We start from the raw sequence: 21,523 nt of genomic DNA, 5'->3' as shown, positions 1-21,523 counted from the left end.
TAAAGTGCTTAACTAGTCAAGTAATGTCAGTTACATTCTCCACTCAAAAGCCATGGTAGAGTTTAAATAATTAAAGGGGATAGGAAAAGAAAAAACAAACATAGGAATCCACATTGTATTAAATGCTGTATGGCTCAGAAACTCTATACCCATCAACAGTAAGTAGAAACAAACTTTCCACCTAGTAAGGAGGATTTGGCAATGTGCACAGTGAAGACTGCTATATTTGGTCAGTAATGTGCAACAGCTACAAGACATTTTCATGGTCACAAGAAAACAGTGCCAGTCTACCAGCACCACTGGCATCGAAATGAAAGGTCCTCTGATTGGATCAGAAGAGGTTACAATATTAGTAGGGGCAGAACTGGTTGATTGTTCTGAAGGGCCAGAGGGGAGAGAACCCACACAGATCCAATCCCCAACCACCCAAACTGAAATCCAAGTGCTAACTTGTGGCTCACTGAAACTCTGCACATGCCGCTTCACCACACACAAACACACTTGTACTTTGGGTTCTGGTTGAACCCAGAAGCAAGGGCTCCACTGCATGCGTGTGGCTCAGTCCTGATACAGCAGAAAGCCTGAGAAGGCGCTGTACTTCCAGCTGCTGCCATAGATGGCGCCGCGGTGCAGTCTCAGCCACACTTGGTCACCCTGGTACAGCTGAAGCAGGGCATGATTGCTAGCAGTCTCATGGTCAGGCGCTCCATCATTGGCGTAGCCAGACACCACCACCTCATCGTTGCGCATCAGGTTGATGTAAAGTGGCACGTTGACAGCCAGCTTGAGGATGTGGAAGATAAAGACATAGGTACCAGGCACTGGGCAAGAGAAGCGACCCGATGGCATGTCGAACATCTCTCCAACATTGCTGTGCAGCAGGTCAAATGCGATAGGCTGGTCGAGTGTGCCCGGGGCGAAGTTGAAGGTGCGAGCGGCCGAGAAGGCCACCCTGATTTGCTGGGAGATGGGGTACACGTGCACGGGCATGAGGGTGTGTGCACCCTGAGGTGTGACCGGAATATCAGAGAGCGAGTCGCCATGACCGGAGTCACCGAGGTCAACCATGTACGGCCCCTCCCGGTCAGGGCTGCTCACCTGGGACGAGTCACTCCATCCAGCTGCAAGACGAGAGACACGTCATGTACACGATGCAAAACACCCAACCAACAATATGTTTGACAGTGTAGTATGTGGCACGGTTGGCACATCTTTACCACTAGTGTTGGTTCTCTGCCCTCCTGTGCTGCCATGCTTGTAGTTGGACTGGTACCCGGTGTCCTGTTCAGGAATGAGAGACATTAACTACCACGCTCGTTCATCCCATTATCCATCCACAAGGCATTCCTCCCCATTCTTACCCGTGCACCAATGGGAGTAGATGCAGAGTGAGCCGGAGGAACAAAACTTCCAGCAGATCTGGGACTGGTTCTGTACCCATCAAACCCTCCTGTTAGAGAAAAGATAGAATGTGTGCATCCATTATCCAGGGTAAACATGCACTGTAACACAAAGTAATGTAGGAGGGGGGACTGGGAGTGCTAGAAAGCATATAGAGACTTGAGTCTGAAGAGTACGTACCTCTGTGGACACCAGGCGAGCGGATGTAGTGTGGTAGTCCCCTGCCTGCGCGTCCCACACCTCTGACAGAGCCCCGCGCTTGGTAAGGCTGCCCTGAGCGTCCCAATGTGTACATCTGTCCACCACTAACCACCACACACTCTGACTGAGCCATGTCATCTGAGGGAGACAGTATGCTAATCATTTAAAGGCGTAACTTTGTATTAACAGACAACAATGAACATGTATCAGTGCCCTACCTGGCTGCAGTTGGTCTTCCTCTGGTGGGTTGAGCTCAGGTGGGGTCTGGGTGCTGGCACTGGCATATCTCACAAGGTTGGATTCAGAGAAAGTAGTATCTGGCTTCATGTAAGACCCACTACATAGTGGCGTCGGCACACTGACTTTGAACACCTACCAGAAACAGAACAGAAAGCTAAACCAAAGCTGAAAAAAATAGACTGGCAAACTGTGTCTACATAGCTTGACATTTAAGTGTATGCAACTCAAATGTGTGGCGTGAAATGAGGCAACCATTTTGAAAATGGTTTGGCCTAGTTTAAAGTGGCTTTCTCATTGTACACGTGCACGTGCGCGTGCGCGTGTGTCTCACAGGATGGTAGGGAGCAGCTGGGACCATGCTGTGAGAGCGGTGGTTTGGTGGAGTGGAGAAGGCTTGAGCCGAGTCAGTGGCTGGAGGAGTCTCCACAGCACTGGGAGACTGCCTCTCTGGCTGTGGCACAGCACTGGGAGACTGCCTCTCTGGCTGTGGCACGTGAGTCTATAACAGCAGCCCCAAAACAGCACCCAAGTCATACAGTGAGACACGGCTCTAATACTCATACAGTGAGACACAGCTCTAATACTCATACGGTGAGACACAGCTCTAATACTCAAATCGGTTAGCAATCCCACAAGACACTGAACAGCCCCACACCTGGGCAGGCAGCTTCTCCTCCAGGGTTGGTGAGATACTGGACTTGCGGCGGAAAAGTGGAGGAGACTCAAAACCCTCTCGACTGGGCACCTGCGGTTTCTCCTATACGGAACAATTCAGGCAAAATATTTGAGAAAATAATACTGCAAGTATTGCAAACACCAACAATGTGTTTTGATTACCTGCACTACTTCCACTGGAGTGACATCCAGGTCCCAGTTGCCCAGACTCTGACTCCCATTGGTAAGAATAGTGTTACCCTCCTTGGCAAGAAGTTTAGAAGGCAGTGGGGTAGACTAGAGAAGAGAAAAAAGTTTGTGAGTATGTGAAGTATTGCAGTAAAGGCATTTGAGGCTTCTGAAAAACACAACACCTACATGCATAGTTTTGGAGGAGTCCTCAGCTGGACTTTCCTTGGATTTACTCTGGGCTGTAAATTCAAGAGAAGTAATTTACACCTTGTAAAATCACCATTTAGTACAATGCAAAGTGGCTTTTATAAGTCTGTGGTATGCCAGAGTCCCTAGTAAGGTTTTTTGGTTCAAAGAATGAACAAAATTAAATTAAATGATTAGGCATGAAACAGGCATGGACTGACAATTGAGGGACATGCTCTCTCTTACCAAGGGGAGTGGAGGGCACAGGAGATGCACACATCCTGGGATGCACATGTGTTTGAGATGCTTCACCATCCAACAAAGAATCCTGAGGCAAGGAAGACATCTCTAGCTCCAATACTGTATGCTCATACATATCATTTCGTCTCAAAGCCATTGAGTCCAATTCACCATAAATGACTATACCTGCATAAAGCTGAAGGATCCTGAAATATGAACCATCAAGTCATCTAGCTCCTGTTTTCGCAAGATGGGATCTTTGGGCAGAGAGGATGGAGAGTTGAACACCTCCACTCGGGCCTCAGTTCCAGATGCCTAATTAAAGACCAAACCACTTTGTGGAAATTGCAGAGCTGGCCTATAAATTGGAATATTCTTTAGCTCACGTGGATTGCTAGACTTACTGATTTGATATCTTTTCCAGCTTTAGGTTTTCTCTGAGCTTTCTGAAAGGGAGAGTTAATATGGACAGCTGCAGACCTGGGTAAAACTCGCAATCAGTGGACCCACACAAATGCAATCATTAGATGGCCACCCCATCCATAATGCCAAGATCCAATGTATTACAATTAAGTTTAGGTGCAAGTCTCACCGGTTTAGGCTCTATGTTGGGTTTCTTAATTGACTTCTGATCTTTAAGGATGAAACCAGCTGCTGCTCTGCTTGGTTTTTGTAGTCCTGCCTTAGAGGAGGATGTCCCCTCATTTAACTCCATATCCCATGAGTCTGGAGGCTCCTGCTCTTTTAGGGCCAAGAACTCCTCCTTCCAGTTGTGTGAAGTTGGTTTTTTGTCCAGTTTCTGCTTACTGAGGCCTTCATCGGGTATATAGTGTCTGTTAAGAAACTGGCATCATTCAGACATGATTAACTATTTACCTTACAACAACAGCTAGAAGGACAGACTGCTAAATGTAAGCAGTACTCACCACTCTGGTAGGCACTTCAGCTGTTCTGAACTTCATAAGGGCTACAATACAGCAAGATCAGAAATGTAGTAAGGTATCCAAAAATGGTAATTAGGATATATTAAGAGTAACACCAAAACATAGCACTGGATTGTATTTACTTCCAGAAGATAAATAGTGATACAATATTTAAATTTAAAGTTCAACACTGATAATTCCCATCCTTACCTGCAAGCCCTGCAGGCTTCACTTGACACTCAGATTCATTCTTCTCTTTAGGAAGCAAAACTTGGTCAGATTCCTTCTTGTCTTTAGGAAGCACAGATTCCTTTTTGTCTTTAGGAAGCACAGATTCCTTTTTGTCTTTAGGAAGCACAGATTCCTTCTTGTCTTTAGGAAGCACAACTTGGTCAAAGTACCCACAATCCACCAGCTTGGCCAGCCATTCTCTCATGTGCTTATCTACATATACAGATAAAAGGGCAAAAGGAACATTCCGTGACTGACCCGGACAGAGCAGACATCCACAGACCAGAGGAAACACAGATGACCTGTCTGGCCTTATCAGTATTTAGTGTTGGTTACATGTGGAGCCAACGACTGGCTTCTCCTTCCCCTCCAACAGCTCCCAGTAGACAACAGCTGACCGTGTCATTTGATCGTCCAAACTGTAGAACCAGAATAAAAATAAATAAATACAAGAACAGGAATATTCATTCCAGTTAATGACAGAAATAACATCAGCTAATAACACCTAAGAAAGTAGACTGCAAACTTGTTTTAGCCATAGTAAAGACATTTGTTTATTAACTGTATAAACCTCATAACACCTGGTTGTAGTTCTGCAGTCAAGTGTCTTAAGTACCAATCTGCCTTGACATTCTCTGATGTGTCCATCTTAATAAATTGTCATCTTCCTACTGAATTCCCTCTATTCTACTTCAGCACTCCTGATATATGGAGTGGAAATGTCTGTCCATGCCCCAGCTATTGAACAATGAGTACATTAAATTAAGCCAAAAATAAAATCAACTAAAACATTCATGGAGGCATATGATCAGGATGCGACAGGAAACAAAATGATTTTGGTGCACAAGAGTGTCAAGATTTCACATAAGGCAAGTGATGCACTGTCTGATGAGTTTACAGTTGTGCTGATCCAAAAATGGGTCATCATAATAAAGTCCTGAGGTGTCTCCGTCGTCAGTCTACAGTCTTCCAAACAATTTCACTGATATTCAGCCTTCATCAACACAAAATGGCAAACATTACCACTGTCTTTAGCACACAAGGGTGACTGATTGATGGATGGGAAATCAAAAACCTTACTGATGATACCAGAATGTTCTTGCAAAGTTTGATCCTTGAGTGATTCTCAATCAATGTAACAGAACCAGTCTTGATTCTTTCTGAATCTTTTCACTCTCCAGTCTGCCATGTAAATAGTACAAGAATGCGAGACTTGGACCCACCTGAGTGGATCATCTTGACCATGACTGGAGGTTATTCATGAATATTGCTTGTATGGTTAAGAAACAAAACTAAATGTATTTCAATGGTGAGTCCGAGGCAGCCATGTGCTTAAAACTGTCCATGTTTATGACCAAGCTGATAAAAATACCAAATCTTTAGCAGAGTGGTATCTAATGAGATCTGGAATATGCAAACATCCAAAGGATGTTTAGCTGCCCATATTTCCTAAATGCTCATTTTGCTTTGAAAGCTTTTCAAACACTCAAAACACTCACAAATAAGAGTGGGATTCTTCAACTATAGCTTACACACATGCCAAAACTACGGTCTTCAAATGACAGTTGTTAGCAGTGATGCAATGTCAATTAAAAAGCCACAAAAATAGAAAGTGCACCTCAATTGACTTCATCGACTGTATTTCAAATGAACAGACCCCCCCCCAACCAGATTAAAATGACCCATTTATGATGATATGCAGGTCATCTTTACAGACAAATACCCAAATAAAGTGAAAGACCCCTTATCAGCTCATCCCACTGACTCCTGTTTGGGAAACAAGGATGAGATGGTAATGACTACCTGTTGAGACCATCCCTCTTCCGGTTCAGCAGGGCACCTAGGTCCCTCAGGCCCTCCAGCTCTTTGGCGGAGACGAGGAGCGGGCGCCGGGCGCTGCTCAGGACGTCCTGTCTGACGTGCTCATGCTGGAGGTTCTGCAGGATGTACTGCATCTGAAGCACTGTGCACAGGCGCTTGCGCTCGGACTCCATCTTAGCCATTTGCTCACGCTTTACTGCCTTCTTCTGAGCCTTCACCAACTAGAGACACACACACACACACACACACACACACACACACACACACACACACACACACACACACACACACACACACACACACACACACACACACACACACACACACACACACACACACACACACACACACACACACACACACACACACACACACACACACACACACACACACACACACACACACACACACACACACACACACACACACACACACACACACACACACACACACACACACACACTTAATGTACAACCAAAGATGAATGAACCAACGGTAATTTATAGACTTATTTAGGTAATAATCCTCCCATTGCACTATGCAAATAGATAATTGTATAGGGAAATCTAATAATCTGAGGAATCTACTGTGCCGAGTAAACCATTGACATGATCGATGGTTAAATGCACCATCAGCACACAGCCAACTCCAGCCCTTACATCACCTTAGCATCTGCCTCTATAGCCACTAGTATACTCAGCAACCCTCACAAGCAACATGCTTAAATGCATGGTGATTTCAGCCTCCATGCATTTAACCAAGCCACTCTTCGGGGCCCACCCACCCTGGTGAAAAAGAATTCAGGGCAGACCTCCAAATATTCTCCTGACTGGAGGTCACTAAACTTCACAGCCCTCTGTCAGATCCAGAGCTGTGCCCCAAAGAGGCCTGTAGCCTGCTACTGTTCAATTAGATCACAAAGAAAGTGATCGCACTTCAATGTCCTGGCCACCAAGGTCCCAAGACCTTAGCTGCATGCAAATGGTCTGCCCCAACTTGCATTCATTCAGTTATCTATACTTACGTCCTGAGTCAATACACCAAGTGTCTTGTGCAGCTCTTTTGCAAATGCCAGGTTATGGATAACTTCCTCATACTTCTTCAGTGCATCCTAAGACAAAAACACAGTCTTGTATAGACCAAACATAAATGGACGCTTCAAACCTCAACACAATTTTAACTGCACTTGCTTTATAACTCCTGAGGTAAGAGGATAGATTTCTTGCTAACACTTCTTAAGTGGTTGATATGAATTTGTTCATATTTCATGCTCCTTACATTTACAAGTGGGACTAAAAATAGTGATTGCCCATAAAAGCATGGATGATTCAGATGGAAAAAGCATACCAGTTGGTCTTCATTGAGTTTGCCACCATATTTTAAGCGCTTTGTGTAGTCTTCCAGTTTTAGCTGTAAATTAAAATGTTTCTGTTAGTGGCATACAAACACCAACTTTAAACTGCTGAATCCACTTCCATGGCCTAGCCAGGCAATTGCCCACCTTTTTTTTCTCAAGGTTGCGAATCTTGTGCTTGAGACAGATAAGGCCATCCTCTATGTATGTCTCATAGCCAGGGTAGGCGGTGGTGGTGGTTGAAAGTGCAAGCTGCAGGGAGGTGATGGATCCTGGAGACAATGGGCTTCCATGCTTCTCTTCGATCTTCCCTGAGCGTGGAGATGGAGAGGGGGACATATCCGGGTCTGGGGACACACTCAACTGTACCATGTTGGGAGTCTCACTAAAATTTTTTTTTAAAAAAAAAGGTATTGTAAGGTAGGCTATAATGTGTAAAAGGTGTTTATCTACAAAATCCAAAATAACTAAACAGGTTTAAATGATCCTACAAAGTTCCACGCTGGCTTTTCAAATCACTGATTTAAAAAAAAAAAGAAAAACCCCTTATAACTTCAGAAAAAGGTCCTCAATCAGTGGTGGCCTACTGAACCTTCTTTGGAGTTTAGCCAGTCCAGTGACAGTGCATTTACTGCCTAGAACAGCAAATCTTTTTATACGTCGAAATTCTACAACGTGTTTCTTGAATAAAGTGCTAAATAGAACATAATGTTTGATTTTACGGCGATGATGGGAAAACGGTTGTGAAAATGTCAAAAGATGAGCTTCCAAGCGTCTCAGTCGCGTGCTCTCTCCATGTTAAAAGTATAATCGATTATGTCATGAACGCGATGTTGGATGCCTGTACGTTTGGCAAACATTCCTTTAAATCAAGTTAAAGGCTTTACTATGATGCATTAAAAATACTCAAGTGCCAGTTCCAGAATTCTCTAAACCTGTATCAGGTCCATCTGCCGCCGCCCTTATGTGTCCATATCGACGAAGAAACGTTGTAACGGAGCCTACGGACGGGTTCTAATAAGCACCGATTTATAAAAAGGAACGTAATCTAACCATCGACACAAAAAGTTTGCGCTGATAGCCACCATCATGAACCCCAAAAAGACTGAAGAACTCACCAACCTTGCGCTTGTCGTTCGCTCTCTATGTTGGAAGCGTGGTCGTTGTGGTGACCGAGCAAAAATTCCCAACATCCAAACTCAACAACCCTTGCCGGCTCAAAGTAATGATGATGTTGGATTTTTAGCAGAGGCCAGATACGAGCTCTCTTTCACCTTTTTATACACTCCCATGCCAAGACCCTGCCGGCTGAGGCTTGAGACTTCATCATGACGTCATGGCGGTCAGCGAACCAGACACCTGCCTCAGCGTCCCTCTTACCTCTCCTTGGCCTCAAGCAAACTTTCCACAAAAAGCAAATGTATGTACTGTACATGCTGGGTTAAAAATACAAACACGGCTCCAAAAGCATCAAGTGTGCTCTGACTTCCAAGATGTCATATCACTCATATGATGGCCAGAAGATTAAACCCACACTCCCAGCTGAATCTGGACATTATCCAATGAGTTAGGATGGATTACAGAGACGGCACAAATTCCACAGCTACAAAGTTTACAAACTACATTTATTGAAGAACAGGTAAAAAGTACAATATATAAAAAAATACAAAACTTAGCTCATATATCTCTAATAAGGTAAATACAAAGTGCATAGCTACCATACATGCCTGTAGAACTACAGCTAAGAAACTAGCCTAAGGAAAATCAGCAGATGAGCGTTGAGCATAGACAAAAATAAAGATACGTAGAGCAAAAGACAGACGTAATATACAGAACTTGTCAGATTTATGCATTCTTGTTTTACATTAGCTTAATTTTGATACATTTCACAATGCTGTGTGAACGCATGACACTTATGTTAAAGCAGTTTTGCCGCATTCATTTTTCGAAAAAGCCCTCCACCAGAAACAAGGGGTGGTGAGGGGGTGTCTCAGACAGTAAAAACAGTCCACAGGAAAAAAAGTGATGCAAAAAAATAAATATAAAATAAATAACAAGAAGAGTCAAATCATTAGCATTTCTCACCAGCCCATGTAAACTATTTCACTAACTGTTGGCTCTGAGAAAGGCCATACTGTCACAGAGGAAACTCCGCATGAAAGAATCCATAACTTTAGTGTCCACGTGCAACACTCATACAGGAAGTAGACAGAGGGACCCGAGGAGAAGGACTGCAACATTCAAGGAGTAAAGCTTTCATTCCCTGGAAGGATGCGTTCATTCAGTTCTGGACACAGATAGCTGCCCATACTCAGAGCTCTAGTCTGGGCCTCTGCTGAAAGGGGAGGGGTTACGGTATGCAGAGTCCACGCAAATGTGTTGACATCAATTCCTGAAATAGCAATGAAAAGGTACCACAATTTTTTGGCATGTGTATTACGGTCTATCTATGTGTTTGTATCCATCCAACAAGCAATTAGAACACCATTAAATGGGTAAAGTAATACATACTGATGTCAAAATGTGCAGAATCCCCTTCTGGTATTAAAACTAAATGACATCTATGGAAAATACTATGAAGGAGGAGCGAGGATGAGTGAGCCAAACAAATGTGTATCAGCCAATGCTAATTACGGTCCCTAAGAGTATGCATGTAGATCTTGAAAAACATGAACATGAAAATCACATCATTGCTTGACTAATGATTTCAAAACTCAAAAGCAAAACAAAATACAGAAATTCTTATTGATGTGAGACTGACTTGTTGGAGTCCTAAGAACATAAGGAATTTTGTGCACAAGTGTATAATACAAGAGGAAAATAAATAATGTTCCGTTGATCCAATAAAAGACGACTGACACGATGGTTACATTTTATCAGGCAAATAGGAATCCCCTCCCCTCTTTACATGCCTGTAGTCAATAGCACTCTCTTCACGAGAAGTGTTGACATCAAATACCTTGTATTGCAGTGAAAGTTTTTGTGACCCAACAAACTAAAAACTATCATTCTTTTTTTTTTTCCTTTTTATTTTATCTACAAAAATATATATTGGCTGTATTAAATCAAGCCCAATATAGCAAATTAAAAATAAAAAGGTTTGGAATTTTCTCAAAGGCCATGCAAATATCAAATGCATGCAGGATTAATCTGACATAGGGTAGCTTACTGTCCATGCACAATACAGTGTTTTAAGTCTCCCAGACAGACTCTCTAACCTTGACCACTTACATTACCTCACTGAAATAGAGTGAACGTATTACAACCTAGACACAACCGATAGTAAGCATATCACTACAGATCCATCTCATGAGGAGATAACCCAGGAAGAAGTTTGGGTGGACCATGACTATCTTTAACCATTGCTAAACCAAAGTCCAGCATTTCAAATAGAGTGGTCTAAAGCACTGACTGAGAATCAGTTTAAATTCCTTGCTCATCTATTTTGCGGAACAAAAACTGCTATTGAATCAGCACTTCATGGTACTACCCAAACCTAGAATTCTGTCAACGCTTGCCAGTTCCCAACCGCTTCCACTAACCCTTTTCTGTTTGCTTGCCAGTTCCCAACCGTTTCCAAAAACCCTTTTCTGTTTGCTTGTTTGGTTTGATTTGAATCATATTTTTTCTTACCAAAATAGTTACTATTCCATTGATTCGTGCAACAATAACACCAACAATGTAGTGTTCGCCAAAAAATGATAATCATCACACTACTATTGGTACATTTCAAGGCTGGTTTATCATTTGCTAGCCTTTATGGTCAGGCTGTGTATGTGTGCATGTTATATGTGTGTGTGGGTATGTGAGAGAGAGAGAGAGAGAGAGGGATAGTGTGTGTGTACGCATCTTGGTAAATGTGTGTAGAAAAGGTGTACATGAGTGTATTTTTACAAATATATGGAAAAGGCAAACCGTGGGTTGAAGGCTGTTTTTTTCTAGGCTATGGCTCTATCCTGGAAGTCAAAGGTAGAGTTTAGTTTTTTTTTCTCCTCGTCTGCATTTTGTGTAGATCCAGCATTTCATGTGGACAAATAAATGTAAAAACAAAAACAAGGATCTAAATATCTGGGTAAACAATGGAAACAGATTGAAAGACAGAGAAGGGGTAAAAACACAAAATTCTTAATAGTCCATAAGTTAAACAAGAATAACCTCCTCCTCTGAAACGAACACAGAAATAAAACACACAATATACAAGAAAAACAAACAAAACAAAAAAGGTTCCAGCTGCTCTTGAATTGAAGGCAATCTGACAGGACTTCTACGGAGGGCCAGAGGACATGTAATCCTGAGCTCTCCAAGGCCTCCTTCCAATGCTGCTTCAGTTCCCTGTGTGTGTGTGTGTGTGTGCGCGGCCCTGTGAGTGGTCTTACCACTCCTCTTCCTCATCATCTTCCTCCTCCTCTTCCTCTTTGACTGGTGGAGGGGAAGGGAAGGTCTGGGGAGCTGGACTCCTACTGCTGCTCTCCTGGCTGGTCTGAGCTTCCTCTTCCTCCTCCTCTTCCTCCTCTTCCTCCATCTCTTCTTGCTCTTGCTCTTGTTTCTTCTGGCAGCAGGGTTTGTAGAGATGGGGGTCAATCAAGACCTCTCCAAAGCGGCCTTTGTAGATGATGCCACAGCAAACCTTTTGCCTGAAAACAGTAAAAAAATAAAAAAGGGACACTTTAAAGACCAGTTCTATGAGATAGGACGTCCCATCCGCACATCACATGGGGAGCCAGGCAGAGACTAACCTTTTGACGTCCACACATCACATAGAGAGCCAAGCACAGACTAACCTTTTCCAATAGGTGAGATCCAAGAAGGAGAATACTGGAGAGCGGGCGGAACCGGGTGCCAGCTCGGTATCAGAGCCTTCATCTGATTGGTTGCTGTAACTTGGTGACTGGGCTGGGCTTGCACTGGAGGTGGTGCTGTGAGCATCGGAGTCTGAAGAGAAGGGAGAGAACAACAAGTTGCATTTAAATATGAGAGACTGAACAAGCAAACAAACAAAGACAAACTGCTTCCAAACAAACAGTGGTCTTACTGTGTCTCTTCAGCTCTTTCTGGACCCGTCGGATCTGGCTTGGCCGGGCTCTCCTGGAGATGGACTTCACCTTCTTGGATTTGATTGTGGTCTTCAGGCTCGGCCCGCCTCGTGCATCAACCACCTGTGTACCACATGAAGACATTTCATTGAAACAATAAAGGCATTAAAAGGTGAACACGGTCCTCTGGAAGCCATCAGAGCAGCTATGGCACAGAGCTGAGAGGGGAAAAAACTAAATGCTTACATGATTCCAGTTCTTCTTGGAACCTGCTGGCAATTTCTTCCAACGTTTCACAAGGAGAACACAAGCGTTGCAGATTTCTCCAGAGCGAGTCTCACACAGGCTGGAGAAGTGGAGTGTGGCAGTGTCCAAAAACGACAATAAAAACACCAGTATGGTTAAAAACAGACTCAGTCAACCACTATTTTTAGCACCTGCAACAAAAGGCCAGCTATTCTAAAACGCAGTTGGCCTGCTGACTCACTCAACACTGGTTACCATGCCAACGGCATCTTACATAGTGCACAGGCCTTCACAAACTGGCAGGAAACCCTACAAGAGAGCGATTTAGCCTGTGCTGTTAACTTGAGTTAATATAGCCCACATTCCAATCCATGATAGATTTGATAGTTGTAAGGTCATTTGAGATGCATTAACAATTTAATTAATTGCACGCTAGAGGACATCAGCCCACAAAATGCAAAAAATATGCGATAAATACATTTAAACTTATTTTAAAACAGATGATTTTCCACAAATGTTACGATTCTCACCCAAAGCAGCTCTGAAAGTCCTTCTCATAACGCTTGCTGTCAGTGAAGCGCGAGCTGGATGATTTCGCCCTGCAGATACAGCAGCCATCCAGGCTTCTGTACATTTTCGGCTTATGAAAGCCAAACATCTTCAAAGGAGATACATACATTTAACAATATCAATCTACAAGTAAACAAATATATTTTTGTATTCAAACATTTTCTGTCTATTCACATAGGTCAGCTAAGGGCCGGACAACCACGTGCGTCGCATGCTTATCTGGTACGTTTTCTCGTAGATAGGCTAATAACATATTCGGTTTTTCAAAGCTACGCACAATGCACGTCTCTCACTGAGAACGAGCGTCTCTCGCCCTACTTAACCCAGACGGAAAAAACTAGGTTATCAGTCATAACGTCAATGGGATAATCGTACGCACTGTTAATGTCCCAGGTCTTATGTAACCACGGTGCTGATGCGACTGAAGCCATCCGCTCAGAGGAATGAGCGGGGGAAGCATCTGTCAAAGGTTTATAGATCATGACATGAATGTATCCATGGACTGGACTTCACGTCAAACGATTGAGAAGTGGCATGTGTAATGTAACAGTAGGATATTAGCGATGTTTTGTCGCCACTTTTCAAACGTAAGCATCTCCATAATCTTTAAACATTGGTAATGGAAAATCATTTAAAATAAATCGGGCGATTTTAATAAAAAAGTAAAACAATAAATGCTAAATTCAGACTTGCTGCCCTCTCCCGATCGGCGTCTCAGGACCTCGCGGCACAACCTCTTGTATAATTCGGTCTCTGACGTAATTCAAATATGGCAACGAGTTTCAAAGGGGAAGGAGGGGCCGATTCAGAATTGAAACGGCGAACATTTAACACGATCTAAATGTGTATAATGAAAGTATCAAAAGTCTAACTGATACAGAAAATAACGATATAAGACCTTACAAAAAGATAAGAACAATGAATATGTCAACTGTGTCACTTAATACGACGGTGTGGAAGGCTATGCGCCAAACACTTCGCATGCAGGGTGAAGGCAGCCTACATCGACACATTCACCGCCCACTCTCGGAGGAAGCATGGCTTTCTTGCTGCATCACATACGCATCCACATACATAACACGTTTCAACCACATTATAACCACTCGGCGATTAAGGCACAGTTAAAGTCTTATATCTACACATAATATAGGCTAACCGAAAGAAGAGACCCGAGGGATATATTTTGTGCAACACTTAACAACAAGGTAACACTCCATGCCGTGCCCTTTGTTTTCGGAATAATTCTGCGTCAGTGGATCGTGCGACTCCATGCTTGTGCCCAACTGTAAACACATGCACGCTCAAACTTTGGTTCAACGCTACATGCCATGATGCACAGAACCTCACATAGCTTACATTTGTTAAAGAGTGATGTCAAAAGTCCTTTCTTACACTTGAAAGGGCAATTTAAAAGCCAAAGACCATGTGGGATACCATGCATGAAGAACCTCGAAGTCGCCGCAAACTCCACCATCAAATTCGATAGGCTATTCTAATTCTAAGTCGTGAAACAAGTGAAAGATTTTCATTCCAATAAATATAGACCACGTATTTTACGTGCCACCCGTGTATGGCACATTGTATCACAGTTGGACATCACAAGTGTTATTGTTTGCTTGTTTTGAAGCACACCCATCAACCTCATGAGTAGGCGTGCGACCACACACGCAGTGGCTTCGGCTACTTTGCACTGCGCGGGAGGAAATAAATGGTCGCAAATGATTCAAAACTAGAAAAATGTAATTTGAAGGCAGACCACTCAAGAGTGTGAACTACAGAAACTACAAAATTGGGTGAATTACCCAACCCTTCACAGCTGTCACGTTGAGTGATTATTTATTTGGAGAAAATGATCTTAAAGCTAACGTAATAACCAAATAACTGACACACTAAACTATGCACAAACACGACCATGTTTGAGGGACGGAGATACTGAGACAGAGACTAGGTAACATTAATTTAATTCGGTCACCGTGCACTCTCTGTGCCATCATCCGCGAGATGATGTGCGCGCCTTCAAAAAGACGACGCGTGCCCCTCTCACAAACATACAGAATCTTCAAAACGGGTTGACATTAGCTGATGGCAAACTTTTTCTATAGTTTAGTTAATTTCAAAATAACTCAAAACCCACTAGAGACCACACTTTTGACAAGAATGTGACACCTTTCCATCGTGTTAATCTTGTACTCCGATCGCCCAACTTATTCAGATGCCACTGACACTGGAAAATGTCATTCTGAAGACTGCCATGCCTGAACATTGTTGGTTGATTTCTAAAAGCAGTTGAATTCTTACCTTGAATTAGGCCGAAGAGAGATTGGACAAATTGTCTAAGTTGTAAAGCTTGTATGATATCGGCGTTACAGTTGTTACTCATTAAACAATGCGCCACTGACATGCACTCCACTCGTTGTTACTGTCTCACTTTCCGTCTGGGAGTAGTAAAACCGTATGCGCATGCGTGTCAGCCAATCCTCCATTTTCTGATTTTCCTCAATCAAACCAATTTGCATTACGGTCTGACGTACGACTGCGTCTACATTCTCTTGTCCATATATGGAAGGGAAAATTACGCGGGAAAGGGGGGTGGAACCAGTTGCTAGGGCACTTCAAATCTGTGCAATCCGAAGCAGCGGCGGTAGGAAGGCTCGGTTTGGATGCGTAGGCTTCTACTACAGCCAGCGCAGTGTGCAGGACGCATGGCATACACGATCTTTGATAACAGAATTCATTCTGCTCGCAATCATATCTAGGGGATACGAGTTTCATTAAACATACAGACATGCACTCGGTGTTTATTGAACAAAAACAATTAATTATTTCAATCTATTGAAAATTCACTTTCGTCCTAGGCTACTTTCTAATATATTTTCTTTGGTTCGCTACTGTATGCCTCACAGCGACTCATGTATTGGATAAATAATAGGATATGACAGGGCATGGCGACATAATGCAGTCTTACGGATAGGACGGACATTATACTCTCCAATAATTCCCATGAGTATTTCCTTGCATCCAAGGACAGAGCTGCTCAATAGTGCTACACAATGAGCAGGCATTTAACCGGAGGGCCACGTTTACCTGATATCATATGACCTCCTGAAAACAAAGCTCTAGATTCAGTAAGTGCCACATGGGAGGGGGACAGAGAGAGATAATGTATCATTTATTTATCTGCCATATGGGAGTGCACAGGCCCACCACAATAAACACTGTTGTTTGACGATCTCATACGCATTTTAGGAAAAATATATCAAACAAAACAGGAAACTATTAACTATTATTATTGTGAAAGTAGGCCTAAAAATCCTATAAGGCACATACATGCAGATTCTTCAGTGTGCTCTTCTGGTGGCTACATAAGTTTCAAAGAATTTAGAATAAATGCAAAGTTGCCAAAGACAAAAAGACAGTGTCACTGGGTGTCAACATACTGAGATTTTTAATGAAACATTTCATAAATACCATAAACAGAGATCATTTAAATAATGACCAGACACAGGAATCCATTCAGTTCAAGTTCTCAGTAAAGATGACGGCACACAATATCAACAGGAGAGAGACAGAGAGGCAGGGAGTCTAGTTTGGTAACCTAGACCTAGGACAGTAGTCTTCTTTTCTTTTCAATGGAGCTGGGTGACTGATGAAAGGAACAAGCATTAAACTAACCCACTGAAATATAACTTTTGATGCAGTACAGAACATGTTCGCATGCAGGAGCTTTTCAGAAACATAGAAGACCTATGTATGTCAGCTCATAGCCAAGCAGCACTGCACACAGGCTTTCTATAGGCTTCCCCAGAGGCTGCCAGTCAGATGGTTTACCTCACTGGAGACGACTGTGCTAATGCACAGTGAGAAACTACCGGAACATTTCAATTCAAATATGATAGAACAACAAAACAAAACAAAAAGATTCAACTCTTCAGTTGAAAATTTGAGTTATAGTTCAACCAACTGGCTAAACAGAGTTTAAACTGAACAGTGTCTTAAAAGGTGCACTCTGGTATTTTTTATAATAATATTATGAGCCGGTCAGTGTTAAAAAACAAGCAGTTTATTTTAACGTGGATGCTTGACCCATACAATAACATTGTATAGCCGTGTTGCGGTTGCCGCTAACTCAACACTGTACAGACTTCTATCGTTTTTATCCCTAGTAAAACTTTGAAAACACAAAAATATGGGAAAATAGGGCCCAGGTTAAAAATACCAGAGTTCTCTTTTAAGAATACTGAGAAAATCTACAATCTCAAAATGTAAAAATAGCAACAGACCCAAAGATAATAACAGACAAAATAAAACAATCCAAAACAAAAGTGGCCATTACACCTTCTATGAATGCATGATGGGCAAATTAATGATTTCAGTGTAAGCAAATAGATTGGTCTAGTGGTTAAAATATTTCTTACATGTACACAGCAGCATTTTTGGTGTTAAAAAAACCAAACCAAATAAAAGCTAGTCCAAAGTCATTGGTTTTACCATATAGAAGATAAATCATTGAATCAGATTATTGTTTATTGCCAAAGGGTCGCAATAAATACCCAAATACTTTCCCCTAAATTTGAGACATGCAGATTTGCAGTATTTACACTTGACTTAACACCATACCATCCTTCATTAAGATGGCCTCAGATCTGCAAGTTGGAAAAGGCCGTGCTCATGATGAAAATAAAGCCAATGTTTAGAACAAAAAACAAACAAACAGACTTTTCTTGCTCTGAGGCCGACTCATGCGATTTAATGAAGATAAAATAAATAAACTGTAAATTTAAATGAAATTAAAAGTTCTGTGTATTGAGAACCCCATTTAAATGGCTTTGCAGGGATACTATAAACATATAAAGAGGAGCACGGCTATGATTTGTTATTGCTTGTTTTCTTAATGTACTATGGATGCACTATCTGCTCTATTTGTCATCGTGCAGAGAAACCTTCTTGGCAATGATTACATTTACTGTTGAAGTATCCTTAGCAGAAGACACTAGGTGCTTATCCACTGCAGAAAATCATTTTGGGTGCTTTACCACTGCAGGAACCGCCTGTTGGTCCTCTTTCAGGGCTGTTTTCAGGGGCAAAATAAGTACCAACCTACTAAGTCAGGTGAAATATAAGCTTAAATGAATCATAGTGGTACTGGTAAATCAAGTTTTTAATAAATTAAGCCATATCATCAAATCAACTTTAAAGCAAATTTCAACTGTTAAATGGACCTTGAGGTAATCCTAATGTTGTCTAGAATGTTTTTTTAAATAACGGTCTGATATTGGTGCTAGTGCTTGAAAAAAACAGGTAATTATTTTGTCATGCTCAGAGTTGGCGTTGTGACTGAAGACCAAAATATTAGACAACATCTGGTTCTGTTCGCGCCACCTAGGAAATGCCCAGAGTTGCTGCAGTGGAAAAGCACACACTGTCTCCTTCTTTCACCTACCCACTCTCCCAGTCTCACTGTCACGCTCTCTCTCTCTCTCTCTCTCTCTCTCTCACACACACACACACACACACACACACACACACACACACACACACACACACACACACACACACACACACACACACACACACACACACACACACACACACACACACACACACACACACACACACACACACACACACACACATCTGAGCTGCTGACCATGAAAACCACAACATATCTTTAAACACTTAATTTTGAGACTAATACTGTAAACTGCTCAATATACAATACAAAAATAAAGAGAAAATGAAATTGAGACACAGACACACAGACACACCAAAGAAGTCACTGCTGCCGTTCTCTTTTGTTAACATCAAGATGGAATGTCCATTTCACTGATGTCAGTGCCAAGCCCCCTTTCGTATCCAATACCGTGTAGGGGGAGGGTCCACAGGAGATCCCACGGCCAATCGTTTAGCAGTGTGAAGGGCTAGTTCAGTACCATGGGTTAGTCGGTTATATGAGCCATCTCATATGGCAGTCATGATTCAGTTCCGGGAGTTAAGAGTGCAAATAAGACAGGCTCTGCAACATCCTTCTCTTTCCCAATACTCTCCCTTCTCCTCCCCAAACCTCACAAATAAAGCTTTTGCTGTCCAAGTGTGGGGACTACATTGAGCATTAGGAGGGTCTCTCAGACAGTTTCCGTTTGTTCACACACAAAACCAACACCGCTCCATATCTTTTCAGTTTTCTCCATCACTGGAGAAAAGGTTCACTCACTGGACTGAAAACATGCCACCCTATTCTACTAATGGTGCAAAGTCTTGGAGATGTCAACCTTAGCCCACTTCTTTGCCAAAGCCCCCTAGACGATAAGAGAACCGTGCGTTCACCATAAGAAAAAAATATCTTCACACAGAGCGTCACACAAAAACGTAGAGAAGATTTTTTTTTTTCAGTTGTCTGTTTTAAAAGCACAAGGTATGGGTAATACTGCACTCAACTTTGATCCAAAGGCCTACGCACTGCAGCTAAAAACAGTGTCATGGGAGGGAGGTGGGTTAGGGGACTTGTCTCTATTCATCTGTCCTTCTCAGATCCTCCTTCTTCCTCAGTCTTCTTGCTCTTTTAGTGGTCACGTTAATTCCCAGAGTGGGTTGTGCGGCTTGCCAATGCCTTGAATTGGCATCTGTAGAGGCATCGGAGAGTAGGGAGAGGAGAGGTGGGGGGGTAAGTAGGGTAGGTGGGGGTTGGGTGGGGGGCGGGGGGTGTGTCCATGGTCGCTGGCTGCTACAAGTCGATGCCCTTGACCAGGGAGGTCTCCAGCGTGATGGCAAAGTGGTGGAGGGTCTCCAGCACGCCGATGAGAGAGTTGACGGCGGTGCGGTCACGGAGCATGGCCGTCTCCTCGTACATGCGCGTGATGACCGGGCACTCCACCAGCAGGGGGAGCCACTCAGGCAGCAGACGGTCCCTGATCCACACACAGCAGGGGGTTAATCAGTGTCTGTGCACACACTCACGCATTATCTTTACAACAGCAACTTTGTACACTTGTACAATCTGTCCCATTCTTCTGAACTCTCAGTTAGTACTTTTGTACTTTAGTGCTCTTGTTATGCCTTATAAAATGCCCTTCCTCACCTGGCTCCTAAGCAGACGAGCAGCTGGAACTTGCCATCCTTGCCAATGTTGCGTGGCGAGTTGTTGATGGCGTTGGCATAGCGACAGAAGGTTTCACACGTAAGGCCTAGAGGCTCTGCTGTCTGCTGCAGGTCCCCCATCTGATCAGCACTCTCCATATACTCCACTGCCTTCTCTGGAGGAGGAACACACACACACACACACACACACACACACACACACACACACACACACACACACACACACACACACACACACACACACACACACACACACACACACACACACACACACACACACACACACACACACACACACACCTTGTTAAATGTGTTAGATGCCACAAAGTGCCATAAATCAGGGTAAATCATACATCAGAAACGCTGGCCAGGGCAAAGATTTCAGAACACTGTGACCCAAAATTGGTTCGAAACAAACAACACAACAACCTTGTCATGAACATATCTGCTTAAGAATTCCTAAGACTGTGCACAAATAATATGGAAGTATTAACATGATTACAAGACATAAATTCATGACATAATTATGACAATTATGATCAAATCTGAAAAGGGCAAGGTCATAAAACCACAGCAGTGTTTCTACACATGGCCAGTGTATCAAATTCAGATGGTACATGAATGTGATCCTAGCACTAGAGAATAGGGGGTGGCTTTGGATGTGGCTGTCATGTTAAAGCCTGCTAACGTGCAGTGTGACAGGGGCAGGAGGGGAGGGGAGAGGGGAGCAGTGGTGCTGGCGCATGTTTTATGCCCTTTCATCACATGCTAACAGCTCACATGATCAGGCCCTCAGAGACACCTCTGAACCCTAATGCATGCAAATCACATGCAAAGGAGCCCGCTCCAACAAGAATGCGCGCGCTCTCTCTTTTTAAAACGTGCCCACACAAAGACACCCTCACCCCCCCCCCCCACACACACACACACACACACACACACACACACACACACACACACACACACACACACAGACACCCACCCACCCGGACTCACTCAGTCACACGCTCATATATCCATAGACGTGGTGTCTGTACACTTGACCTACCTCCAGGAAAGACTACATCTGAAGAACTACTAGTCTAGTTATACTAAGGAGACACACATCTCAAGTGACTGATGAAGCACCCTGGGAC

The 21,523-nt window shown here is 43.1% G+C and overlaps 3 protein-coding genes across 4 annotated transcripts in view; all 3 read right to left on the bottom strand.

Annotated features, from left to right (window-relative positions):
* Window positions 1-558: 558 nt before the first annotated feature.
* On the bottom strand, window positions 559-8,735 carry caprin2 (caprin family member 2; the record flags this gene model as incomplete). Its single annotated transcript, XM_080851738.1, is given in 22 exon segments — window positions 559-1,121; window positions 1,218-1,281; window positions 1,362-1,450; window positions 1,582-1,740; window positions 1,821-1,974; window positions 2,174-2,306; window positions 2,496-2,599; window positions 2,680-2,793; window positions 2,875-2,927; window positions 3,121-3,202; window positions 3,301-3,429; window positions 3,519-3,560; window positions 3,707-3,958; window positions 4,041-4,081; window positions 4,248-4,481; window positions 4,605-4,687; window positions 6,072-6,310; window positions 7,114-7,200; window positions 7,437-7,499; window positions 7,591-7,828; window positions 8,562-8,686; window positions 8,688-8,735. Coding segments are annotated over 22 exon segments (3,096 nt in total).
* A 2,279-nt stretch (window positions 8,736-11,014) lies between these two features.
* Window positions 11,015-15,716, bottom strand: sinhcaf (SIN3-HDAC complex associated factor). The gene is made up of 6 exons (XM_080851168.1): window positions 15,591-15,716; window positions 13,253-13,380; window positions 12,723-12,822; window positions 12,476-12,599; window positions 12,225-12,375; window positions 11,015-12,077 (listed from the first exon to the last, which is right to left on the bottom strand). The coding sequence occupies exons 2-6, from the start codon at window positions 13,378-13,380 to the stop codon at window positions 11,816-11,818; spliced, it is 765 nt and encodes a 254-aa protein (XP_080707294.1). The 5' UTR covers window positions 15,591-15,716; the 3' UTR covers window positions 11,015-11,815.
* Window positions 15,717-16,720: 1,004 nt separating this feature from the next.
* Window positions 16,721-21,523, bottom strand: part of dennd5b (DENN/MADD domain containing 5B) — a 62,334-nt gene continuing 57,531 nt past the window's right edge. For both annotated transcript variants that reach the window (XM_080851250.1, XM_080851251.1), the window contains 2 exons: window positions 20,368-20,542; window positions 16,721-20,197 (listed from right to left, as the gene is read on the bottom strand). In XM_080851250.1, the coding sequence (XP_080707376.1) occupies window positions 20,014-20,197; window positions 20,368-20,542 (359 nt within the window). In that variant the 3' untranslated portion in view covers window positions 16,721-20,013. The remainder of the gene's footprint in view (window positions 20,198-20,367; window positions 20,543-21,523) is intronic.

The sequence above is a fragment of the Sprattus sprattus genome (genome assembly GCF_963457725.1).
Source record: "Sprattus sprattus genome assembly, chromosome: 14".
Classification (NCBI taxonomy): Eukaryota; Metazoa; Chordata; class Actinopteri; order Clupeiformes; family Clupeidae; genus Sprattus; species Sprattus sprattus.
Note: the sequence above shows the minus strand (reverse complement) of the source record. Positions and strands in the feature narration are given on the sequence as shown.